General features: G+C 47.5%; 1 protein-coding gene across 1 annotated transcript in view; it reads right to left on the bottom strand.

Annotated features, from left to right (window-relative positions):
* The window catches only part of LOC144496009 (secreted frizzled-related protein 4-like), an 85684-nt gene extending 65591 nt beyond the window's left edge, over positions 1–20093 (bottom strand). The window contains exons 1-3 of the mRNA XM_078216967.1: positions 19936–20093; positions 6465–6536; positions 5484–5549 (exon numbers count right to left, since the gene is read on the bottom strand). Coding sequence (XP_078073093.1) covers positions 5484–5549; positions 6465–6507 — 109 coding nt within the window. The 5' untranslated portion in view covers positions 6508–6536; positions 19936–20093. The remainder of the gene's footprint in view (positions 1–5483; positions 5550–6464; positions 6537–19935) is intronic.
* Positions 20094–20426: the final 333 nt, after the last annotated feature.

Here is a 20426-nt window from a genome sequence, read left to right as displayed (position 1 = left end):
TATTATCTATAAAGATCTTACTTGAAATTAATTTGGCTGAACAGAATCTCAGAATCTTTACAGTGCCGAGGAGGCCATTCAGCCATTCAAATCTGCACTAGCTCTCATGAAGAGCATTCTGTCTAGTCCCACTCCCTGACTTATCCCCATAATCATGCACATTCCTTCTTTTTGGAAAGCGATCCAACTTCCTTTTGAATTCCTCATTTGAACCTGCCTCCACCCCATCTCAGAAAGTTTGCTCCAGATTCCAACCTCCCTCTGGATGAAAAGAAACTTCTACGCATCACTTTTATTCATTTTGTCAATGATTCTGAATCTGTGATTCCCTCTGGTTCTTGATATACTCTTGGGAGGGAATAGTTTTTTACTATTTACCCTGTCCATACCCCTATGGATCTTGAATACCTCCAGCAAGTCTTTTCTCAACCTTCTTTTCTCCATCAAATCTCTTCTCAGCCTTCTTTTCTCCAAGAAAAACAGACTCAACCTCTCCAATCTATCTTCATAGTTACAGTTCTTTTATCCCTGGAATCATTCTTGTGAATCTCTTCTATACTCTCTTCGATGCCTTCACATCCATCCCCAAGTATGGTCTACAGAACTGAATGCAGTATTCCAGATGAGCCTCAACTAGTGTCTTATACAAGTTCAATATGACTTCCTTACTCTTGTACTCAATGCCCCTATTTATAAAATCTTGGACACCGTATTCTCTATTACGTGTTCTTTCAACATGCCCTTCTATCTTCAAAAAGTTATATACATATACACTGAGGTCCCTTTGTTCCTGCACCTCCTTTAGAGTTTCTCCCTTTACTTTATATTGTCACTCCTTATTCTTCCTGCCAAAATGAATCACCTCACACTTCTTTGCATTGAACCTCATCTTCCACTTCTCTGCCCTAACCACCAGTATGTCTATGCCCTTTTGAAGTTCAAATCTATCCTCATCACAGTTGACAACATTTCCAATCTTTACATCATCTTGAATTTTGAAATCATGACCTGAACACCACAGCCGAGGTCATTAATACATATTAGGAAGGGCAAAGGTCACAACACTGACCCCTGGGGAACTCTACTCCCATTTGCAAACCCTCCTCCAATCTGATAACCAACATTTATCACTATTCTGTTTCCTGTCACTTAGCCAATTTCTTATCCCAGTGCTGACTTTCCCTTTTATTCCATGAGTTAGAATTTTACTCAAAAGCCTGTTGTGTGGCATTGTATCAAATTCCTTTTGAAAATCCAAATACACCATATCGACAGTGTTGCTCTTATAATCCTTCTCTCTTACTTCCTCAAAAAACTCCAGCATAGAACATAGAACATAGAAAGCCACAACACAAACAGGCCCTTCGGCCCACAAGTTGCGCTGATCATATCCCTACCTCTAGGCCTATCTATAGCCCTCAATCCCATTAAATCCCATGTACTCATCCAGAAGTCTCTTAAAAGACCCCAACGAGTTTGCCTCCACCACCACCGACGTCAGCCGATTCCACTCACCCACCACCCTCTGAGTGAAAAATTTACCCCTGACATCTCCTCTGTACCTACCCCCCAGCACCTTAAACCTGTGTCCTCTCGTAGCAACCATTTCAGCCCTTGGAAATAGCCTCTGAGAGTCTACCCTATCCAGACCTCTCAACATCTTGTAAACCTCTATCAGGTCACCTCTCATCCTTCGTCTCTCCAGGGAGAAGAGACCAAGCTCCCTCAACCTATCCTCATAAGGCATGCCCCCCAATCCAGGCAACATCCTTGTAAATCTCCTCTGCACCCTTTCAATGGCTTCAACATCTTTCCTGTAATGAGGTGACCAGAACTGCGCGCAGTACTCCAAGTGGGGTCTAACCAGGGTCCTATAAAGCTGCAGCATTATCTCCCGACTCCTAAACTCAATCCCTCGATTAATGAAGGCTAGTACGCCGTACGCCTTCTTGACCGCATCCTCCACCTGCGAGGTCGATTTAAGAGTCCTATGGACCCGGACCCCAAGGTCCTTCTGATCCTCTACACTGCTAAGAATGGTACCCTTCATATTATACTGCTGCTTCATCCCATTGGATCTGCCAAAATGGATCACTACACACTTATCCGGGTTGAAGTCCATCTGCCACTTCTCCGCCCAGTCTTGCATTCTATCTATGTCTCGCTGCAACTTCTGACATCCCTCCAAACTATCCACAACACCACCTACCTTGGTGTCGTCAGCAAACTTACCAACCCATCCCTCCACTTCCTCATCCAGGTCATTTATGAAAATGACAAACAGCAAGGGTCCCAGAACAGATCCCTGGGGCACTCCACTGGTCACTGACCTCCATGCAGAGAAAGACCCCTCCACAGCCACTCTCTGCCTTCTGCAGGCAAGCCAGTTCTGGATCCACAAGGCAACAGCCCCTTGGATCCCCTGCCCTCTCACTTTCTCAAGAAGTCTTGCATGGGGGACCTTATCGAACGCCTTGCTGAAGTCCATATAGACCACATCCACCAGCATGTTAGTTAAACGTGATTTTCCCTTCATGAATCCATGCTGGCTTTCCTTAATTATCCTGCAATTCTTTAGGTGACTACTGATTTAGTCCTGACCTATAGTTTCCAGAAGTTTTACAATAATAAAGAAGCAAAATACTGCAGATGCTGAAATCTGAAACAAAAACAGAAGATGCTGGAAAATCTCAGCAGGTCTGGCAGCATCTGTGGAGAGAGAATAGAGGCTAGATAACCCTTCGGCAGGGCTCTGAAGAAGAGTAATCTAGACTCAAAACATTGGTTCTATTCTCTCTCCAGAAGTTTTACTCCCACTGCCAGTTTATCCTTGCACTGTTTTTGAACAAGAGTGTAACAGTCACAATTCTCTAATCCTCCAGCAGCATCCTGTGTCTAAAGAAGACTGGAAGATTATCACTTTTGCAATTTCCACTCTTATTTCCCTCAATACACTTTGATGCACCTCATCCAGTCCTGGCATCCTATCTATTTTAAATATAGATAGCTTTTTTAACATCTCCTACTTCTCAACTGTAAAATATTCTAGTGTCCCAGTTACCTCCTCCCTCACGTTGGCCTGGGTAGCATATTCTTCCTTTGTAAGGACAGATGCAAAGTACTTGTTTAGTATGTCCACTATTTCTCCTATAGCTGTGAATCTGTGCATGCAGTTCGCCAATCTTAATAACCACGTTCCATGCATTCAGATGCATGCACATTAACTCCAATTTAGGCTTTTTTCTATTTTCCCTTTTACTCTGACCCTACCTAATGACATATAATTGCCTACTTTAATTCTATCGAACTCAGAAGTGTTCTATTTACTTTGATGCTACTATTCTCTGACATATTCTCCATATCAATTAATACTTCCCATTTCCTACTGTCGGTTTACACCCCCCCACTCTGAATTTACCCTCAGGTTCCCAACTCCCTGTCAATCTAGTTTAAACTTTCTCCAAATGCCCTAGTGAACCTCCCTATGAGGCCAATGGGGGAATTTTACCATTCCACCTGCCGCAGGAATCATAGCGGGGGGTTTTGGAGAGAGGGGGGGGGGGGGAACTATGCAAAAGTCCGTTGACTTCGGGCAGAACTTTCTGGTTTTGGGGTTTTGAATCAGAAAATCCTGCCCCATTAGTCCCAGTCCTGTTAAGGAGTCACCCATTCTCTTTGTACAGGTCCCACCTGTCCCAAAACTAGTCCCAATGCTTCAGAAATCTAAAGCCTTCCTTCCTACCACATTTCTCCAGTCACATGCTGAATTGCTCAATCTTCCTATTCTTAGGTGCACCACACATGACTGAGATTACTGCTCTTGAAGTCCTGCTTTTTAATTTCTTTCCTAACACAATAAAATCTACTTTCAGGGCCTCATCCCTTTTTCTAACTATGTAATTGATCGCAATGTGAAACACAACTTCTGGTTGTTCACCCTCCCCCAAAAGAATATCCTGCAGCTGATGTGTAATATCCTTTACCCTGACACGAGGGAGGCAACATACCACCCTGGAGTCATGTCTACAGCTGCAGAAAAGTCTCCCCTATCTATGGAATCTCTTATCACAATAACACTTCTGTTCTTCTTCCACAAACTTGCCTCTTGCTACAGTCCTCTGAGGAACCATCTCGCTCACAAGTATCCAAAATGGAAAACAGACAGTGAGATTGCATCAATGTATTTATAGAGTCATAGAGTTTTTAAAGCATCGAAAGAAGCCTATCATGTCTGCACTGACTATCAAGCACCTATCTATTCTAATCCCATTTTCCAACACTTGGTCTTTAGCCTTGTGTGCTTTCCTGCTTCCCTTCGATATGCTGGTGGTCACATATTCCCTTTCTGCCTGTGTACTTTTTAACTGTAGTGTGACCACTTCTCTAAATGTGCTATCCACGTAATTCACATGTTCTGCAGTGGTTAGAGAAGGCAACTCACCACGATCTTGGCCAAACCATCAATGCCCATATTCCATGAATGAATTAAAAAAACATTAGCTCACGTTTCTGCAGTTGGTTCTGCAATTTTATTGGTTAAAGTTCTCAGCACAAATTTGGCGTTAATTGGAAATCTCACCTTGCAAAATTATACAGCAATATTGAAATGCTACCTGATGTCATGATTCAGGCACAGCATTGGGTAGAGTAAAGGGAGCTGTAAAGGGGCACTTAGCCTATGTTATAATAACTGGAAACACTTAATGCTGACATTTGATTGCCAAATGTGTAAAAAGTTGATATTTTCATCTTGGTAATTAAGACCGCCCCCCCTCCGCCCCAACGCACACGCACACATCTTCCCATTAAAAAAAAGGTCCAATCTGAAATATTATTACAAAACAAATTGCAGGTGCAACTCTTTCAACTGATCATATTAACCTTTTCCCTGACTAATTTTGGTAAAAGCAATTTTAGCTTGCTTTTCACTATCATTGAGAGAAAACATTGAATGAAATGGTCTTCTTCCTCCACATATAAATATGTTACACCAATGGAGAGAAATGAAATGTGCTTGAGGGGCACCTGGTCAAAGACAGCAACATAGTTGAACATACCTAATTAACATCCTACAACAAATAACATCAGCATTCGGATAAAGACTGCAAAAGGCAATAGAAAGAATATTCTGTTGAGGTTACAAAACTCAAGCTGTACAATGCTAATTAATTTATAACAAAATAATGTGAACATATAGCAAAAGAGGTTGGATGATCTTCTGTTAGATCAGAAAAGAGTTTAAAGGTTTGTGAACACGCTCTCAATTTATAATTTCTGTGATTATAAAATGGTTCGGGAGCCTTTGCAATTATACAGGTAACAACAGATCATTGTCTCATCCCCAAAATTGCTGAAAATATTTGCACATAGTCTGCAGTTTTATTTAAAGCTTGGATTGAGCGGTTCTAAAATAAAATATCGATGCGGATGCTGCCGTCATTGATTTTTTACATGCCACTTGACAATAACTAGCTATCACTTACCATAGCTATAATTCTTTTCCAAGTATGTTTTTAGCGTTGGTTTAACTTTTCTGCATTTACAGCGATCTGCCGAAAAATAACAAAAGTGCAAACAATTTTAAATACGCTGAAATACAAAGGCTGGAGATTTGAAATATAAATGCTGTCAAAAGTGTTGGTCTGTCAATTTTGAAGACCAGAGAGAAAATGTTTTACAGGAGCGATCTGGGCAGTTTGCTTTAAGGGCGTTGTTGACGGAACTTTACAGTGGCAGAACCATGTTAATAAATGACAGCCAATTGTAAATCAAGATTCACCTTTTCCAAATCTCTGAAACGCGTTTTCATTTTACAGTATAAATGATCGCTCACACTACAGAAATGTTCAGTTGCGATAAGAATAATGGTGCAAAACTGAAGTAGCGCGTGGACTCGCTGAGGACCGATTTCTCAACAGACCCGCACCTACCGAAGTTTTCTCTGGTGCATATTAAGAGGTGTCCTTGGGAGTGACCAACGTACCGAACAGTTTTTGATGTCTGATAAGGTTTCCATCTTGTGCGCTGCATGCATAGCTCTTATTGTCTGACTTTCCTCTAAATCATGGCCCAGTTTTATTCCAAATACAAAAGCAAAATTCTATGGATACTGGAAACCAGGTCAGTGGCCTGAAACGTTAACCGTGTTTCTCTCTCCACAGATGCTGCCAGACCTGCTGAGCTTTTCCAACAATTGTTGTTTTAAAAAAACATTCAGATCCCCAGAATCCGCAGTATTTTGCTTTAATTTGAGTATTTTCTGTTTGAATTTCAGCTTTATCCCCCTCGATATCATGGACAATGATATCGGTGTCTTTTTAAAATATCCCCATCGTTACACGTGAAGTCTAGCGTTTTCAGTGAACCCTCCACTAGCGCTTCGCGCACTTGATATTTGCACTTAATTCTGATAAAGGCCGTAGTAACACTGCAAATCATTAAAGACTCACCTCCAGCTCTCCTACCTGGGTTCCAGCTCTTGCAGTCAAAAGGCTCCGGTACCACCATATCTCGAGTGAAGTCTATCCATTTGGCATCTGGAAGTTTCAAACAAAAAGATTAGGTCAGTTCTGGTTGAATTAATTTCGTAATCTGCCTTCTCCATACATTAGTAAGTGCAAAGCGAACTAAGGTGGTATTTTCGTCTACGAACGTCAGAGTTACTGCATGATTCCATTTGACTGAAATTGAAAACATTGTTCGTTTTTTTAACTGAATTTCATTTGAGATAAAATTCCCTCTACATAAAGCGGGAAATCACAAACTGATTGTTGTACTTTTGAGAGTTATTGATGTTCTGTTATAAATCTTTACTAAATTTTTCACTAGAATCTACTGATCATACTTCTGACCTGCAGGAACATCGGTGACAATTGCTTCAGGAGCGATGCAAACTCCCCGATCGTAGACAGGTAAGTCGTTGCATGCCAGGCTCTCCGGCCAGCTGTGGTTGTACCTTCTTATAATAGGCTCGCAACCGTCCCTTGCCTTCTGGCAAACTGACTTACACGGCTTAATGGGGTCATGAAGGAATTCGAGGGTACAGATAGGTGCATACATTGCACAGAGAAAAAACCGCAGCACTGGACTGCAGTTTGTATCCACCAGTTCCTGATATTGCTCGATGGCGAGAATAGCATTCTCCTGGGTGCTGTGATGAAGGTGGTTGGGCATCCGGGTGATATTCCAGGGCATTGTATTACACATCGGGATCCTGACACGTTCGCAGGGTGCTCCGTGCACCCAGACAGCTGGACCGAGCCAAAGGCAGACAGCAGCAATTGCTGGAAGCATCTTGTAAAGTGCGGACCAATTCACCAGCTCCACCACACTATATATATACCTTTTCAGAGAAAAGTTTTTTTTAAGTTAAATCACCGACTCAGATGGATGGGGATGTTAGATTCGTTATTTACATTTAAGTCGAGCGTTCAATTAAGGGCTGGCGATCAAGTTGACAACAAGAGGAGCTCCTTTCGGATTTGGCAACCCGGAGTTATCAGGAAATTAACGCAGCGAAAGCCGCCATAGAAATGATGAGACGGCATCTAGCGTGCAATGAATAGCAGGAATGACGTCTTCTTTTCCCACTTATGTCTCTTGCTGTATCTTTCATCTTTTTTCCACTTAGTGACATCATCTGCATCTGTTCCTTGTTCCCTACGCGTCACTAATTTGTAAAAATCCATGTTTTGAAGCGCTGTTTGCATTTAGTTCCAGGCAGATACATTTCGAGTTATTACATTTAACCTGAAATGTCGATCTTAAATATTATAATACAGAACAACTTAACGTGAAAGTGAATCTTGTTGATGCCATGATTTAGTTGCAGTGATTCCTCTAAAGTGTAACTAATAATTATTAATCCATGGCTAATACCCGGAGAACGTTGGATGCGGTGAGTCCGAAAGAAGGACAAGTCTTCCAGGCAGAGGCTTCAGTGATGATCAAACTGGGAGAGTAACGCTGGATAAGAAACATTAAAACACAAACGGAATGGAGGATTCAGGAAGGGAATCAATATTAAATCAGGATGGAACACGGTAGGCAAGGAGGAACGAAGCGCCACTGCTTAATCCTGCATCAAGGAGCTCCAGGAAAACTGAAGTCATCGGTCATCTCAATCCCAGGACATCCTGCAGGAGTTCTCAAGGACCAACAATCTTCAGCTATGACCTCCTTCCATCATTAGGTTAGAAGTGGGGTTGTTTGCTAATGATTGTACAATGTTCAACACCATTTGTGATTCCTCAAATATTGAAACAGTCCATGTCCAATTGCAGGCAATAGGCAGGTTTGGGCTGACAAGTGGGAAGTAACATTTGCATCACAAAAGTGCCAGACAATGACCATCTCCAACAAAAGTGAATTTACCCCATCACCCCTTGACATTCAATGGCATTACCATCACTGAATCCCCCACTATCTGATTACCATTGACCAGAAACTGAACTGGACTAGCCATTTATATATTGTGACCTCAAGAACAGGTCAGAGGCTATGAATTCTGCAGTAAGTCACCTCCTGACTCCCCAAAGCATGTCCACCATCTACAAGGCACAAGTCAAGGGTTTGATGGAATGTTCTCCACTTATCTGGGTGAGTGCAGCCCTCAACAAGGCCCAAGAAGCTCGACATAATCCAGGCCAAAACTGCCTGCCTGAATGGCACCCATCCATCATCTTAAACATCCTCACTCTCCACCAGTGATACATATTGGCAGCAGCGTGTACATCTACAAAGATGCAACCCACTGAGACACCTTCACCAGTGTCTCCAAACCTAGGTCCCCTGTCATCTAGAAGGGCAAGAGCAATAGATGCATGGAAATGCCACCAGCTGCAAATTCCTTTCCAAGCCACTCGCCATCTTGATTTGAAACTTTGAGGTTTCTTCAATATGGCTGGGTCAAAAACCTGGAACTCCTCTCGGAGCAGTACACCTGAGTGAACCTACAGGTGTGCTGCAGTAGGTGGACTGCAGTGTGTAAGGTGGTGGTGCACCACCACCTTCTCAAGGGCAATTAGGGATGGGCAATGTTTACATTTCGTGAAATAAAACAAATAAGAGAAAAAAATCGTAGAGTTACACAAATATGAATGAATTGGTATTCCTAATAATTGCCCAGACTAATAATTCACGGGGAGCCTCATTCGCGATGTCAGTGCTCCATTGTTGCAGCAGTTATTCTGATTACCAAATTCAATCTCGGATTCACTTTGATTTGATTTGATTTATTATTGACACATGTACTAGCATACAGTGAAAGGTATTGTTTCTTGCGTTATACGATAAAGTATACCGTTCATAGAGAAGGAAAGGAGAGATTGCAGAATGTAGTGTTACAGTCATAGCTAGGGTGTAGAGAAAGATCCACTTAGTGAGAGGTAGGTCCATTCAAAAGTCTGACAGCAGCAGGGAAGAAGCTGTTCTTGAGTCGGTTGGTATGTGACCTCAGACTTTTGTATCTTTTTCCCGATGGAAAAAGCTGGAAGAGAGAATGTCCAGGGTGCGTGAGGTCCTTAATTATGCTGGCTGCTTTGCAGAGGCAGCGGGAAGTGTAGATAGAGTCAATGGTTGGGAGACTGGTTTTCGTAATGGATTGGGCTACATTCACAACCTTTTGTAGTTTCTTGTGGTCTTGGGCAGAGCAGGAGCCATACCAAGCTGTGATACAACCAGAAAGAATGCTTTCTATGGTGCATCTGTAAAGGTTGGTGAGAGTTGTAGCTAACATGCCAAGTTTCCTTAGTCTTCTGAGAAAGTAGAGGCATTGATGGGCTTTCTTAACTATAGTGTTGGCATGGCATGGGGGGGGGGGGGGGGTGGAACCAGGACAGGTTGTTGGTGATCTGGACACCTAAAAACTTGAAGCTCCCAACTGTTTCTACTTCATCTGTGTTGATGTAGACAGGGGCATATTCTCCTCTACACTTCCTGAAATTGATGACAATCTCCTTCATTTTGTTGACATTGAGGGAGAGATTATTGTTGCCGCACCAGTTCACCTGATTCTCTATCTCATCCCTGTACTCTCTCTCGTCATTGTTTGAGATCCGATCCACTACGGTGGTGTCGTCAGCAAACTTGAAAATCATGTTGGAGGGAAATTTGGCCACACAGTCATAGGTGTATAAGGAATATAGTAGGGGGTTGAGAACACTGCCTTGTGGGGCACCAGTGTTGAGGATGATCGTGGAGGAGGTGTTGTTGCCTACCCTTACTGATTGTGGCCTGTGAGTTAGGAAGTTCAGGTTCCAGTCGCAGAGGGAGGAGCCGAGGCCCAGGCCACGGAGTTTGGTGATGGAATAATGGTGTTGAAGGCTGAGCTGTAGTCAATAAATAGGAGTCTGACATAGATATCTTTGTCATCTAGGTTGAGTGCAGGGCCTGGGAGATGGCGTCTGCTGTGGACTTGTTGCGATGGTAGGTGGACTGCAGTGGATCCAGGCAGTTCCGAAGGCTGGAATTGATTTGAGCCATGACTAGCCTTTCAAAGCACTTCATAATAATGAATGTCAGAGCCACCGGCCGATAGTCATTAAGGCACGCTGCTTGGCTTTTCTGAGGTACTGGGATGTTAGTCATCTTCTTGAAGCAGATAGGGACTTCAGATTGTTGTAAAGAGAGGTTGAAGATGTGTGGAGTTTGCACATTCTCCCTGTATCTGTGTGGATTTCCTCTGGGTGCTCGAGTTTCTGCCCACAGTCCAAAGATGTGCGGGTTAGGTTAATTGACCCTAGTGTCAGGGGATTAGCAGGATTAATATGTGGAGTTACGGGAATAGGGCCTGGGTGGGATTGTGGTCAGTGCAGACTCGATGGGCTGAATGGCTTCCTTCTGCACTCTCGGGATTCTATGATTCTATGACTCTATGTCTGTGAATACCCCCAACTGATCCACACAGGATCTTGAGTGCTCGTCCGGGTACCCTATCCGGGCCAATCGTTTTCCGTGGGTTGACCTTCGAGAAAGCTGCTCTGACATCTTCAATGGTGACCTCGATACATCCAAAGCTTCCAGGGTGAAGGGCATGCTCTTGCTGACCTCTTGCTCAAAACGGGCATAGAATGCATTGAGCTCATCAGGGAGGGGTGCGTGGAGCCAGCGATTTTACATGCCTTCATCTTGTAGCCTGTCATGTCTTGCAGACCTTGCCATAGCTGGCGGGGGTCTGTGGCTAGCCTGGGACTCTAGTTGGCCCGGTACTATGTTTTGGCATCTTTGATGGATCTCCTTAGATCGTACATGGCTTTCTTGTATAGTCATGATGTGGAGATGCCGGCGTTGGACTGGGGTAAACACAGTAAGAAGTGTTGTTAAACTTCTTACTTTCTTGTATAGGTCAGAATCGCCTGACTTGAATGCCTCAGACCTAGATTTCAGCAAGCAGTGGGTATCCCTGTTCATCCATGGTTTCCGGTTGGGAAACACGCGGATTTGCTTCCTTTGGCACACAGTCTTCTACACACTTACTAATGAATTCAGTTACTGTAGTGGCGTACACGTTCAGGCTGGTCGCAGAGTTTTTAAATACTGACCAGTCCACTGACTCCAAACAGTCCCATAGGATATCATTCGATTCCTCAGACCAACATTGCACGACTTTCTCTGATGGATTCTCCTGCTTCAGTTTTTGCTTGTAAGCCGGGAGTAGGGGCACAGCCTTGTGGTCTGATTTGCCAAAGTGTGGGCGGGAGAAAGAGCAGTAGGCGTGTTTGATATTTGTGTAGCAGAGGTCTAAGATGTTTGGGCTTCTGGTGGAACGGGAAACGTGTTGGTGGTAACTTGATAGGACACTCTTGAGCTTGGCCTGATAGAAGTCCCCGGCCACGATGAACAAGGCATTGGGATGTTTTGTTTCAAGGCTATTTGTAGTGGTGTATATTTCATCCAGCGCAAACTTCATGGGGTGGGATTTTTTACGGAACACTAGGGGTGACTTGCAATTGTTATGCGATGTTATTCTAAAAATATAATATTTAACAAATACTACTAAAAGTTTTTGAAAAACGCACATAAACGCTATGAGAAGATTTTAAATATTATAGGAGAAAAATACATTTTCCGAATAATAAATTACTCCAAGGACTATATATCATGTGTTAAAAATACATACACAATGACAAAGAACAAAGAAAATTACAACACAGGAACAGGCCCTTTGGCCCTCCAAGCCTGCACCAACAATGCTGTCCGACTGAACTAAAACCCCCTACCCGTCCAGGGACCATATCCCTCTATTCCCATCCTATTCATATATTTGTCAAGACGCCCCTTAAAAGTCACTATCGTATCTGCTTCAACTATCTCCCCCAGCAACGAGTTCCAGGCACTCACCACCCTCTGTATAAAAAACTTGCCTCATACAGCTCCTTTAAACATTGCCCTCACACCTTAAATCTATGCCCCCAATAATTGACTCTTCCACCCTGGGAAAAACGTCTGACTATCCACTCTGCCCATGCCCCTCATAATCTTGTAGCCTTCTATCGTGGTATTCTATAATGTGGTATTGGTTAGCTCTTAGTCCACAATGCTCCATGAGAAGGCTGTAATCAGCATGTTGCATTGGTCAGAATTCTCCCGGTCTGCCCGCCACAGGAATTGTAGGGGGAGGGGTGGACAATGCAAAGGCCCATTGACCTTGGGCGGGATTTTCTAGTTTTCAGGCGAGCCTGTCCAGAGAATCCCGCACTATAAGATCTTTAGTTTGCAGATTTATGATTCCAATGCACTTAAAAAGGTCGGCGGCCTTTACAGTTCTATCCTTTGCATCAACTGCTTGCAACATAACAAAACAGCCACTTCACTTTTAAAAATTTGCATGCTGGTACATTCTGGCCCTTGAGCTCTCACTCTATGAAAATAATGCTTATCATTAGTTCAATGAATGTGCCAGTCAATAAATCCAAAGAAATGCGTTTCATCAATTGAACTAAATGCTCAAATTTCATTGCGGTGTTGAAACAGAAACTAGGGGGGGCGATTCTCCCATCGCGACCCGCAACTTTTCTGGCGGGTCGGGTCGGGAGATGCTGTGTCGGCCATTTCGCGGGTCCCCGTGAGCGTTTACAATCTCCCAACTGGAAAAAAATGGCGCTTCCGGGAGTGCACGGAAAACCGGCGTACCGCTGATTTGCATCGCTTTCCATACCTTAGCATGCCATTATTGGGATCGACATGGCAATCTCCACCCACATTTGCGTCTCCTACCTCGTTGGCGTGATGCCACTTTGGCGCAAATCAAAGTGGGTACATAAAAGTCTCAACCTGGCGTGGCAGCCTTGAACTGGCGTGAAGAGTTAAATGCTGCTAGTGGAGCGCGGGGGATGTTGCAGGCAGGCACTGGAGATGCCTGGTGGGCTTCTTCCTGCTGTCCTCAGGTGCTGGCCCATGGACTAGGGGGCTGGGGGGCTTCTATTTTCACAGCGCTCAGTGTGGGAGGCCCCATCAAGGAGTCCTGTGGCATTCTCTTGCTGCGGGGTGTGGTCAGGGACTCGACTGTGTGCTGGGGTTCTGGGGTGGGAGAGGAGTGTATCATGTGCTGACTGAGGCCGAACCAGATGAAGCAGCTGCTGCTCCAGGCTGGGTTGCAGAGGTTCAGACATGGACTGCATGGAATCTGCTGTCACTGGGCACACATCTGGTGCTGACTTTCAGTCTGTCCCTGCCCTGCGACAAGGACCAGCAACACATGCCTGTAACGGATGCTGCAGTTGCACACACAGCAATGGCTCAAGAGTGCGCATTGCCCACGGCTGCACACCGACCTGCATCATCTGTGCCAGCATTTGCCATGATGGGAATCTCGCACAATCCGAATTGGGTCACGCATGGAACCATGGATTGTGTGGTGCTGCCAGCACCCACAAGTGAGGGTACTGGCCCAAGTGAGGGATTGGGGTGGTGCTGGGTCTATGCAGCCAATGACATTAATGCATCATTCTATGCTCTTTCCAAACCCCACTGTGCAGATGGCTCTCAGTTTGCTCGATCTGGAGCTGGCCAGTATGATGGCCATGATGTGGAGATGCCGGCGTTGGACTGGGGTAAACACAGTAAGAGTTTTAACAACAACAGGTTAAAGTCCAACAGGTTTATTTGGTAGCAAATGCCATTAGCTTTCGGAGCGCTGCTCCTTCATCAGATGGAGTGGAAATCTGTTCGCAATCAGGGCACAGAGACATAAAATCAAGTTACAGAATACTGATTAGAATGCTTTACAGCTAATCAGGTCTTAAAGATACAGACAATGTGAGTGGAGGGAGCATAAGGCACAGGTTAAAGAAATGTGTATTGTCTCCAGACAGGACAGCCAGTGAGATTCTGCAAGTCCAGGAGGCAAGCTGTGGGGGTTACCGATAGTGTGACATGAACCCAAGATCCCGGTTTAGGCCGTCCTCATGTGTACGGAACTTGGCTATCATTTTCTGCTCAGCGACTCTGCGCTGTCATGTGTCGTGAAGGCTGCCTTGGAGAATGCTTACCCGAAGATCAGAGGCCGAATGCCCGTGACCGCTGAAGTGCTCCCCCACAGGAAGAGAACAGTCTTGCCTGGTGATTGTCGAGCGGTGTTCATTCATCCGTTGTCATAGCGTCTGCATGGTTTCCCCAATGTACTATGCCTCAGGACATCCTTTCCTTTCCAAGTTGCAAGAGTAGGTACCGTGTACCTGGTAGATGGTGTTCTCACATGAGATGACGGCATCCGTGTCGATGATCCGGCACGTCTTGCAGAGGTTGCTGTGGCAGGGTTGTGTGGTAACGTGGTCACTGTTCTCCTGAAGGTTGGGTAGTTTGCTGCGGACAATGGTCTGTTTGAGGTTGTGCAGTTGTTTGAAGGCAAGAAGTGGGGGTGTGGGGATGGCCATGGCGAGATGTTCGTCTTCATTAATGACATGTTGAAGGCTCCGGAGGAGATGTCGTAGCTTCTCCGCTCCGGGGAAGTACTGGACGACGAAGGGTACCCTGTCCACCGTGTACTGTGTTTGTCTTCTGAAGAGGTCGGTGCGGTTTTTCGCTGTGGCGCATCAGAACTGTCGATCGATGAGTCAAGCACCACATCCTGTTCTTATGAGGGCATCTTTCAGCATCTGGAGGTGTCTGTTGCGATCCTCCTCATCTGAGCAGATCCTGTGTATACGGAGGGCTTGTCCGTAGGGGATGGCTTCTTTAACATGTTTAGGGTGGAAGCTGGAGAAGTGGAGCATCGTGAGGCTATCCGTGGGCTTGCGGTACAGTGAGGTGCTGAGGTGACCGTCCTTAATGGAGATGCATGTATCCAAGAATGCAACCGATTCCGGAGAGTAGTCCATGGTGAGTCTGATGGTGGGATGGAACTTGTTGATGTCATCATAGAGTTGTTTCAGTGATTGTTCACCATGAGTCCAAAGGAAGAAAATGTCATCGATGTATCTAGTGCATAGCATCGGTTGAAGGTCCTGTGCGGTGAAGAAGTCTTGTTCGAACCTCTGCAAGACGTGCCAGATCATCGACACGGATGCCATCATCTCACGTGAGACCACCATCTACCAGGTACATGGTACCTACTCTTGCAACTTGGCCAACGTTGTCTACCTGATACGCTGCAGGAAAGGATGTCCCGAGGCATGGTACATTGGGGAGACCATGCAGATGCTACGACAACGGATGAATGAACACCGCTCGACAATCACCAGGCAAGACGGTTCTCTTCCTGTGGGGGAGCACTTCAGCGGTCACGGGCATTCGGCCTCTGATCTTCGGGTAAGCGTTCTCCAAGGCGGCCTTCACGACACACGACGGCGCAGAGTCGCTGAGCAGAAACTGATAGCCAAGTTCCGCACACATGAGGACGGCCTCAACCAGGATCTTGGGTTCATGTCACACTATCGGTAACCCCCACAGCTTGCCTCCTGGACTTGCAGAATCTCACTGGCCGTCCTGTCTGGAGACAATACACATTTCTTTAACCTGTGCCTAATGCTCCCTCCACTCACATTGTCGGTATCTTTAAGACCTGATTAGCTGTAAAGATTTGCATTCTTATCAGTATTCTGTAACTTGATTTTATGTCTCTGTGTGCCCTGTTTGTGAGCAGATTTCCACTCCATCTGACGAAGGAGCAGCGCTCCGAAAGCTGATGGTATTTGCTACCAAATAAACCTGTTGGACTTTAACCTGGTGTTGTTAAAACTCTTACTGCATTATGGTGGCAGCAGGGGCGGAGGAGGAGGTGGCTCAGGAGGTGGTGGGTGTGGAGAGACCACCTCAGGAGCAGCCAGTACCAGTCCCTCAGGATGGAGGGCAGGGGGCTGAGGCCAGGAGGTGGGTGAGCAGGCTCCCGAGAGGGTGCATAGAAGGCAGAAGGTGCCAAGGCCAAGGAAGTACAGGCCCGGAATTCATTCGAGGACCTCTCGGAGGAATGTGCCATCACCGCTGTGCCTGTCCAAGACCACGGTGTGACACCTTTGTGAGGTGCTCGCACACTTGGCACCTCAGGGGAGGGACGGCCACCCGCTCCCAGACTCGCATTCCAACCATTATCTTGTAAATTGAGTTTGTGTCTTTATATGCCCTGTTTGTGAACAGAACTCCCACTTACCTGACGAAGGCGCAGCAAGCGCTCCGAAAGCTACCAAATAAATCTGTTGGACTTTAACCTGGTGTTGTGAGACTTCTTACGACATGAAGGTATGACAGCAGCCCTTAATTTTTATGTCTTCGGCTCATTTCAAATACCCTGTGGCGACCGAGTTAGGATTTCCCAAGCCTCCGTGCACAGATGTGCGCGGCAGGTCACAGATGCCCTGTATTTTCGGGCAGGACAGTTCATTAATTTCGATGTGGGCCGTGTATAGCAGCAGGCCCCACATGCAGGGCCGCAGCAATTTTCAACACGAAGGGGTTCCACTCCCTGAATGTCCAAATTGTCTGCGACCATCAAATGAACATCATGCAGGTCGATGCACGCCACCCAGGGAGTGTCCATGGCAGCTTTGTGCTCAGGCAGTCGGACATCCCTGGGCTCTTTGAGGACCAGCCCAGGCTCCCGGGATGGCTACTGGGCAACAAAGGTTACCCGCTAAGATCATGGCTGATGACGCGGAGGTCTGATGTGCGGAGGCTCGAGACCGAGGCGGAGACCCACTACAACGAGGTCCTTGCAGCCACCTGGTCCGTCGTTGAGCAGTGCATCAGCCTGCTTAAGATGCAGTTCCGCTGCTTGGACTGCTCTGGGGAGGCCCTCCAGTATGACCCTATGCGTGCTTCATGCATCATCATCATTTGCTGTGCTCTTCACAACATCACCCAGCAGTGGGAGACCAGCTGGAGCATGAGGAGGAGAAGGAGGAGCGACGAGGGGGCGAGGTGGATGTCCCGCCATATGAAGAGCCGGAGGAAAGACAGCGGGCGACACCACCAATGCCAGAGGACAGCGAAGCTCCTCGTGCTCACTCCAGCTGCCCCTCTATCCTATGGAAGAGGCCAGGCACCTTTGGGTACCCACAGGGAGGAGGATTAGCTGTTGCGCACCCCAGGCCCTTCCACCTAGTTGACTCTGGGAGTGTCCAGCCCATCCAAATCCCCTTTTCCTGTCACTAATTCAACTCCAGATCCACAGGCTACGGACAATGGCACTGTCACACGGGAGGGCCTTGAAAGCAGGCTGGGGCCCTCCAGGTCTTCGCCCTTCAGAGAACACTTGCCAAGGTCATCAAAGACAACAGAGTGTGGCAGACAGCAGGCTGCCCCCACCTCCACTGTGAATGCTGGATATACACCAAGCTGTAGCAGCAGTGTTAGAAATGTTAAGAAGCTCTACCAGGTGTCCAGCAGGGAAGGGCAGCGAGGGACGCCTTAATTGCAGCCCGCTTCACCTAGCTGGTGCTGTGCAGTGAGGGGGTGCAACCAATACATATCCACTACACCCCAGAAGCAAGTGCAGCCGCTATTCCCCCTCCAACCCGACCTGGGCCCTCAAATCACCACATCACCCTTTCTCAGCCTCTGTCATCCCATCACCCTATCCCCCAGAAACATCCAAACCTGTTAATGTGCCTGGGCTGGCAATGGTTGGGAGTCTTGATTGAAGGCTGGAGGATGATGAGGACTCGTTGTTGTGCTCACTGGGATCCTGCCCCGGGTGCCACTCAAATCTGACTCCTACCTGTACTCCGAATGCACGCTGCTACCCTGGCCCACGTAGCTGTAAGGGTTGGGGACACATGTTTTTTGGCAAAAAGGAGGGATGGGGCGGGGGGGTGTGCAGGGGGGGCGGGGGGTGGTGGTACTTGCACAAAGGGTCTGGTGGATGTTGGGGAAGGTAGGGCAGGCACTCTGTAACATGTAGCTGAGTGTCTCGCAAGACACAACAGACAGCACCTCTATGCATGGGAATGGGGACCACTCAGCCCTGTTAGCGGGGGGGGGGGGGGGGGGAGCGGGGGGCACGGCGGGGAGAGGAGGGGGGAGGAGGGGGTGGGGGAATCAGAGACACATCAGTCACAGCTGTGAGGTGCAATTAGCAGTTTATTTTGTTCTCAACATTATTGATTAATAAACCCTGACTACTGGTGACCTCCATCCGTGCCCTCTTAGTGAACTACAACTTTCTTACTTTGTGTGATCCACTGCTCCTTCTAGGTGCTACCCTAGGATGCACATCGAAGGCGGAGGTGTCCAGCTGTGATGCCTGCTCTGTTGCCTGTGATGCCCTTGGCAGATGTCCCCTGGGTGGCCGGGACCTGGAGGGCCCCAGCTGACTTGCAGATGGCACTGTTTCAGTGCCACCCTGTTCATCTCGCTGGCCCTGAGATGTCCCGGCTTGAGGAAGAGGGGAATTGGAAGATCTCGGGACATCCGGGATCTCCTGGGTGGAAGGCCCCGGCATGGGCTTAAGCCCTTCCTCCTCCCTTGGGGTGCCCAGAGGCCCTGGGGACACTCCATGGGACACCAGAGTAGCTGGACTGAGCTCCAGAAGCTCCGGCGTCACCTGGCTCTGCCAGTCCTGGAAGCCTAGATGCGTCTGCCCCATGGTCTGTGATTCCTCAGCCCTGGCCCTCTGAGACTCGGCCAAACGCTGGATCCCCTCCGCCATAGCATTCTGTGAGCGAGCCAGGCTCTGGAGCCCCTCAGCAGCAGCCTTCTAAGCCTGGGCTAAGTTGTCGAGGCTCGCAGCCACAGCCTGCTGTGTCTCCAGAATCCCAGCGAGAGTCCCAGCCATGGCCAGCAGTGTCTCCCACATACCCCCAACCCCCATGGCCATGGAACGCTGTGTCCCCTGGATGTTGGAAACACACTCACCCATAGCCTGCTGTGTCTCCAGGATGGCCTGGACCCTGTCACCCATGAGGACAGACCCCTGAGCCAGACTTTCCACTGCGGTCGCCACCCTTGCAGTGTTGGCCTGGTTCACATGCTGTGTCGGCACCACCTCCTGCAACAGCACTCTGTTGGACTTCCCTAAACAGCCTTGCAGTCGCAGCATGGCTGCTGACAGCCCTTCCACAACTCCCCGGGTTTCCTGATGCATCTCCACCAGCCTTGGGAGGAACAAACCCAGAGGCCCAGCAGCTGGCTTGGGGACAGCTGAATCCTGGCCTCCGGCAGACCTCCATGTGCCCGAGCCATCCGATGTGCAGCAGTGTCTGTGATGTGCTCACCAGTTTGTGACCCAGAAGCCTAAACACTAAAGGTACCCACCGCGGTGATCGTATCTGTGTGGGTGGGTTGTGTGGTACATGCTGGTGCCACCTTCAGTGGTGCTGCCCACGGAGGATTCCTCAGAGCCTCCCTCCGAGGTGTCATCCAGGAGGTCGTGGGCAGTTTGCTCCAGGGCAACAGGGGCAGCGGCAACATCCGAAGGGCCAGGTTGCTCTGGGTCCAGAGTTGCAATAAAGAACACACATTCGGGGAAGGGAGGCAAAACATTCTATGCAGCGTCACACTTACTTTGAGGAGGACCTAAGTTGAGGGTGCGCTTCTGCTCACTGGCGTGCTGAATACCGACCTGACCGTCGGTGACCAATTGGGAAGGCCATCACCCCCTGCCAGCTCCATGGCACGCTCCTCGATGCTACTCAGCCGCCGCAGGTCAGGCACACCACCACCAGTCTGTGTCGTCTCCTGTGCGTTGTGGATTTTCTTTTCCTGTGGGAACATAAGGTGGATAGCAAGCATTAACATATTGCAGTGCATGGTGTGCAATGTGTGTCTGTGTCTCGGGCGTTGTGCTGACAGTTTCGGGGAAAGCGTTCACCACTGAAGGGTGCTCGTTGAGGGGTGAGAGGAAGGGGTTAGATTCTGTTCCTGGGGGAAGGGTCACTTGTTGCATGCCCTTCAGGTGTATAAACATAGAACATAGAACAGTACAGCACAGAACAGGCCCTTCGGCCCACGATGTTGTGCCGAGCTTTATCTGAAGATCAAGCTATCCCACTCCC

This window comes from Mustelus asterias, chromosome 7, assembly GCF_964213995.1.
Source record: "Mustelus asterias chromosome 7, sMusAst1.hap1.1, whole genome shotgun sequence".
Taxonomy (NCBI): Eukaryota; Metazoa; Chordata; class Chondrichthyes; order Carcharhiniformes; family Triakidae; genus Mustelus; species Mustelus asterias.
Note: the sequence above shows the minus strand (reverse complement) of the source record. Positions and strands in the feature narration are given on the sequence as shown.